Source organism: Amyelois transitella, chromosome 4 (genome assembly GCF_032362555.1).
Source record: "Amyelois transitella isolate CPQ chromosome 4, ilAmyTran1.1, whole genome shotgun sequence".
NCBI classification, from domain to species: Eukaryota; Metazoa; Arthropoda; class Insecta; order Lepidoptera; family Pyralidae; genus Amyelois; species Amyelois transitella.
The window spans coordinates 7,733,367-7,740,289 of NC_083507.1; the positions used below are offsets into that span (position 1 = coordinate 7,733,367).

The following is a 6,923-nucleotide window of genomic DNA, read 5'->3' on the forward strand; positions in this document are numbered from 1 at the left end:
CTTTTTAATACTCATGAATATCATTAAATTTGGATGTAAATAAGAATGTTTTGTTGAATTGGATCTTTTGTCGTACAGAAGCACATGAGGCTGACGGTGAGCGGGTCGCCGAGCAGCCCCGGGCGGCGGCCGCGCTCCGACAACAAGAAGTGCCGCAAGGTGTACGGCATGGAGCAGCGCGACCTCTGGTGCACTCAGTGCAAGTGGAAGAAGGCCTGCACCAGGTTCGGCGACTAGCGCGTGCGCCGATCGCTCGCCGCCACCCGAGCGCTCATCTTTCTCAAATGAACATTCAGAATTCGCTGATATCGGTTTGACCGTTCGTGATGGACGAGAACTTATTCCGTGTGCGGATTATCTTAAGAAATTATATTATGAGAGTTTTTATTTAATATAAGCAAAGATGTAATATTAATATATTCGATATGAAAACAAAGGAGACATATTTTTGCTCTTTGAAGTGGCTCGTATTTTGACTGTAGGTATATGGACATTGCCCACGTATTTTTATAGCAGTAGATTCGCCTTTACTGTGACATGCATGCAGTGTTGTATGTCGCTCTCGGTCTCAGACTGTGAATATTAGCCTTAAGTTTAGTTTAAGATTAGACTGACATCACGCAGTGTGAAAACTATTGTCGTGAAGTCAAAAAATAATATCAGACTGCGGGATACGTAATTGAGAGATTTGAAAAGTTATTTTGAATGTAAATAATACTTATGTGAGTTTTATTTAGGTACTGGATTGCATACTAATTCTGCTTTAACTCTTTACAGTCTAAGAGCATGATGTACATAGTATACACAAAAAATATAATTATAATAATGACTTAAGTAAGTTTTCCTCCATATAATCTCTCAATTATGACGCATGAGCCTTTTGTCTAATTATATCTGACGTAGGTACAAACTGGTATTTTATTTTCTATAAAATAATCAGGACATGAATTATTTCTAACTTATTCATATTTTTACAGAGTCGAATAGTATTTTTTTAAATATTGGCATATTTCTACTCCTTTGGATCACTGCTTCACAGAAAAAGTACATCCGTAGTGTCAGTAAATTCCGTCCACATTTTCGAATGTGCTTTATAAAGTTATGACGAACAATGTTTTCACACTAGCAATTGAGAGTGTATGCTGACACACTGGCATACAATAATCACTTCGACTCGGAACTCCAGTCGAATATTCTTCCGTGATATTTTGCGGAATATGAACTCTGACTGAATTACTAGATAATAATGAAACAAATAATAATATATGATTTAGTCTCGTAAGTTATCTCAGATTCGACGAAAAGACTACAAAACATGTTTAGACTTAAAATTTTTATGAACATATCTGTGTCGTATACAACGGTGGTTCTATCGGAACAAGAAGACAATACTCAGCATCGCCAGTGCTCTGCGCATGCGCGACATAGCACGGGGCCCGCGCGAGTGCCGCCTGCGAGGTGGAGAAACGATATGATTTGACAGACGTAGGTAGAAGAAAAGCTTACAACTCAGAATAGTATGGAATACATCGGTATGACAATGAGTACATGATATGTATTATAGCTGGACAAATAATCAGCAAACTGGGCTACTTTACTTACATCTCCTTAAATGACTGCTTGGAAGATGGGCAACCAAAAGTAGAAGTACTTATGTAGCCCAAAAAATTGCTTCTAGACTCTGACTACCTACATGGAAAGTTGGAAATTCGGAACGAGGGAAATCGGAAGAAAAACGGAAAAAAACGAGTGGAGGCGATACGAGCTGCAATATTATTTTAAGTATTATTATATAAAAATTAAATTGTAAATATTAACTAATATTATTATTAATTGAATTCTATACTATTATGCATGAAAGCAATGGATGTGTACATAAAATATAATATAGTATTGTTACTTAATTAATGTTACTAAATCCGATTTTGTACGGTGATAAACAAGAATCACCTTTTCACATGAAAAAGTTTAAGCACGTGGCGCGGTATTGCTGATCCGCTATAGTTACCAACATTTGTTTATAAATCAACTAAAATAAATAGAGTACTTTAATAACCACCAACTACCTACACAATGTTTCGTAAAAAAGTTGGAGATTAACCTGTGCCAATTGTGGGAAGATTAATTAAGATTACTGTGCGTATGCTTTATCACTAATGTACTATGGTGCTGACACAGGCTAACTGAACGCACACCGATATGCCTGCGCGCTAGGTGTTAATTCTCGCTGTTAGCTGTTCCAGTTTTTATATATTTTAATCTCATACATCCTAATAAATAAATTTTCGTAAAAGGAAAAATAGCTCAGATTGTTGATTTTGAAAGAGAATCTATTTATATATTTAGTCTTGCCAAAAATATTTTATTTAAAACAGGGTGTTCAAATTTACCACAGATTTTGTTGGCATTCAATAAATTATAGTATGATTTAATTTACGCCACGTACCTGCGATTATTACCAAATATACATTTCTCATTGCAATAATGGTTGTGATAAAACATTGTTGTCTTTTAAACAAAATCAATCGAGATTTCTTGGAAGCAACGAAACACCACGCTCTTAAACCAAATTATCAAGTTAGTTGTAGGCGACGACAACTCAGCTAGCGATTTGACAACTGCCATACTGTAAGGTCTAGATATACTGCGGCGTAGGTTATAAATTTATATTATAACGTAGATAAGAATAGATATATTTTAAGATGGAGTCATAATAATAGTATTTAAATAATAGGTACAATACAATCAAATTGTATTGTGATTAGTGACTTATTATTAAATGAGGTAAATAACTTGTGCTACGCAACAAATTCAGCATATTTTGTTAAACCCTAATAACATTTAGAGCAATATTTTTTTTATAAACTGTTATAAACATTTGATCAGATAAGAACGTTTCATTTTGCGTCACCTCAATACTCACTATTTCGACATAAACAGTGTTTTAAGTTTTTGATTATTTATCTATTGTATGTGATTAATCAAATAAATATATAGTTAAGTATAAGCTACTGCTACATATCGCTGTATAACTCACCAGCTACAGAAAAAGATAAGCTGCGTCGCAAATGGCATGCTAGTTGCTAAATATACACCGATCTCAATTTTATTCGAAGCTATTAGATTTTTGTTTATCTACAAATAATTATTCATAGATATTTTCTTACTTCGATATTTAGGTACCTAAGTTATTTATGTTAACTCGTAGTTAAATTTTTATTTGAATAAAGACAATTTATTTTTATTAAGAAATTGTAAATATTATTTACGTATTCATTTAGCCAAAATTTTGCTCAATTTTATATGTACTCAACACCAAAGTCATAATATAAAATATAACATATCAGTACAAAGGAGCATAATTTCTGCATGTTCAGGTATGGTTTGCAAACTTGAAAGATTTTCTTCAAGATGTACAAACATTTCTATAGTAACTCTACGTGACCTGTTTGGCTTGCCTCATATAATAGTGAATCTTTATATTGAGCAATCGTGATGGCGACATCAGACATCCACAATACAACCGGGAGTTGGACCGATCTGATTCTGTGGGCGCTAGTCTAAGCTCTAAGTCTTTTGTCATTATGTGGTTTGTTATATCTACTATAATCATACTGGTGTATGTATTGATCCATTTAAATGTTTATTTAGATTTTTTACTAAGGAAACTTTTCGTAATAACGTGTAAGTTCGTCGGCTGCACCTGTGCACCAAATGTCTGTACACTGTTAATAATCTTATCTAGGAATAATTTTGCATTATACTTAAATGAACTTTGAACCCGAAATCAAAGCCGACAACACACTTTATAAATTTGAAAATATTGCTGGCCCAAAGGCCATAATTTGTACTTAGAAGTAATTACATAAGATAGAGTATAATAATATGTTCTCTTCTTTTATTTCTTTTAGTCTATCAAATTTTGTTCGCCATGCCTTCTCATTACAATGGACCAAATTTGGTACACCCATTATTGTCATGAATGGAGACGTCTTGAGTACTATTTCTTCTTGTGCCCTTTGGCTTAAAGTCGAGATGACATATTTTCAATGTATGTAAATTGTGCCTACTTCACTATTATATATTTTTATGAAATAATAACAATAAGTGTAAATATGTAAATTCACAATAGATTGATAAGGTATTTCCGAAGTTGGAAATATGTACTGCTTGTTTTACCTAAGATATTCGAGCAATACCTACATTTGAATCAGAACCTAATGATCGATCATTTACAAGAAGTTTTAGGTGATCAGACGTTGTAGGTTATTTAGCGTATCTATTTACTTAAACGTGTACATAGATTGTTCTAATAATATAATTTCATTAATTTCATTACCGTTTGTAATAAGTTTTCTTCAATATGTTATGTTAAAAAGGATTTCGAAGTTATTCACTTTGTACGTATTCTGTTTTTTGCTATGTTAGTAGCTGAACGTGGCCTTTCTGTTTTTCAAGACTATTGGCTCTGTCAACCCAGCAAGGCATATAGACGTGACTATATGTATGTATGTATTTAGTAGGTATTTATGGCTAAACTTACATTTGTTCATTAATCAATATTGATGATTCTTCATGGTAATTGAAAATTAAAGCAAGGATTAAATAACCCATGTGTTTCTATTTGGTCCATTTTATTTTATTAACTTATAATAGTTGTTATCTGCTGTAGATAAATTTTGTTATTATTACTATTCTGAAAAGAACCTATCGCTATCGTTAACATGTAAGTGGGCAATATTAATTCATGAAAATATGTCTCCTGCTTTATTATGTAGATCTTCATCTCACGTCGCTTTGGAGCACGTCACAATTACAACATATGTATAAATATTTGCTATTCAATTATGTAAAATCTTATTATGGTGAAATATTTTTTTAGATTTTCATGACATGATCAAGTAATCGCTCGATGTGCTCTAACTCGCTGTGTGGTATAATTAGACCATATTTATCAAGTTATTTTTAGTGATATCACAATTTTTGTCATCTTCAGAAAATGCTGAAGATTTAATACGTAAATAGATGAAAAACTTAAAGCAGTTTTGTGACCATCAATAGGCTTAAAGGAACGGTGTTATAATCACAAGTTTTAATCTCACATCGTGTATTGTATTCTATAAAAGGGACATTAGTATCGAATAGACGATGTCGTGTCATAGCGTGCAGTTATCCGGGAGTTGGACGCGTAGATACGGATACAATAGTTACCACTAGCTGTAAGTTTGCAAGCAACATTGCGGTCTAAAATGTTCTTGGACATGTTGCTAATCGTTCGGTTTCTTGTTTAGTTGTCAATATCACAGCAGTTTTATTTAAACTGTCAGCTAAAATTATAAAGCAGCTTATTTTCATCACATATTTATCTTTAAACTTTGTATCTACCTATACTTATTTAAAGATGAAAGCGGTGTTTCCCTAACAACTTCCCGTGTCATGAACTAGCTGGCAGTTATTCTACTGTGATATTCATAATTGTATTTTTATTTATCTAGGTTATTATTATTTATAAATTAAATGTTGAATGTGCGCGTGTTATATTTTACTGATATCGTGTTTAGAATAGGCGATGTTATTTTATATTGTACCTAATGTGTAGGTCCAGAATGTGTTCCAAATTATTGATTTTATGAGATAGATATTACAAATATATTACATATTTAAATGTTTATGTTAATATGTTGCCAAGGAAATGTTTGAGAATGTAAAATAAAAAAATATTGAATCAAACAACATAAAATTTAAAACATCACAAAATTTTACAGCCTTATTTCGAAATCTAAGCTCTCTATAGGTACATAATATTTTAAATAATTATTGCATTTCATAGTGAACGAAATTTGACTGTGAAACCTATGTACGTACCTATAAAGTAATAGGTACTTAAATGTTATACCATGTGAAATTTTTAAGAGAAAATGTTATTATTTTATTACGTGCTACTTCGAGTAGACTTTTTGCCTGATGTATTTACCTCAATAAGTTTAGTACGGATTTTGTGTGTTTTAAAATATATTTGAATTTATTAGAATCATCGTGGCATTATTTTACCACTCCTCCAAAAGATTCCATGTCCGACTTAAACTCTTACTTAGTAAAACATTGCTATTGTCTTCATATATTTCTTGTTCCCTGTTATTCTAATGTAGTAGGAATGTTTTGTTTATTGTGGAACTAAAGTAAATACAATAGCAGTACATCTGTAAAAAAGATTCAGAAGTGTTAAGTTATGGAACAACTCTAGACCTAAATTAATTTATTTCAGATCGTGTTATTAATTGATACATACATATATATTTACAAATATAAACTTTAGATTTTACAACTTGTTTCGTTTTAATGCATAACCAAATTTCCCACATATTACCTAATTTTAAATCCTTGCCTACCTACTGAAGAGTAGTATGTATTTAATCTAGATTTAAGGGTGCCTGTCCCCTTACAAATTCCCACAAGAACAAAAACATATTTTAAGATTTTATCCCAAGGCTAGACTAGACAGAGACATTACTAACTTGATATGGCAACCGTGTATCGATATGCATTTTAATTCATGTACTTAAATTAGTATTTTATATTCTATTTTACGTATAATTAGTGACCCCGTTTGGCAGAGAGAGAGCGCCGGTGGTCGAATCAGTAAGGTTCCCGGTTAAAATGCGCATAGAAGGCACAGGTTGAAAATAGTATCTCTATTTAGTTTTTGGGATGAAATCCCACCTCAAATTCGGATGCAGATGCATAATATCTAACCATGATCAATGCCGTACGAGTTTGGTTCCCGTGCAACGGTTGCGATGGGCACGGCACTCATCGTTAGACTACTGGAAGCTTGAGTTCCACTCCGCTGCTGGTAAAGATCTAAATTATTTTCTTTTATTTTGTTGTATATATATAATTATTTTACAAATTTAATTTGAGAA

The 6,923-nt window shown here is 32.4% G+C and overlaps 1 protein-coding gene across 1 annotated transcript in view; it reads left to right on the plus strand.

Annotated features, from left to right (window-relative positions):
- Positions 1-6,312, plus strand: part of LOC106136985 (zinc finger protein 395) — a 57,055-nt gene extending 50,743 nt beyond the window's left edge. The window contains exon 8 of the mRNA XM_013337705.2: positions 79-6,312. Coding sequence (XP_013193159.1) covers positions 79-237 — 159 coding nt within the window. The 3' untranslated portion in view covers positions 238-6,312. The remainder of the gene's footprint in view (positions 1-78) is intronic.
- The last annotated feature ends 611 nt before the right edge of the window (positions 6,313-6,923 follow it).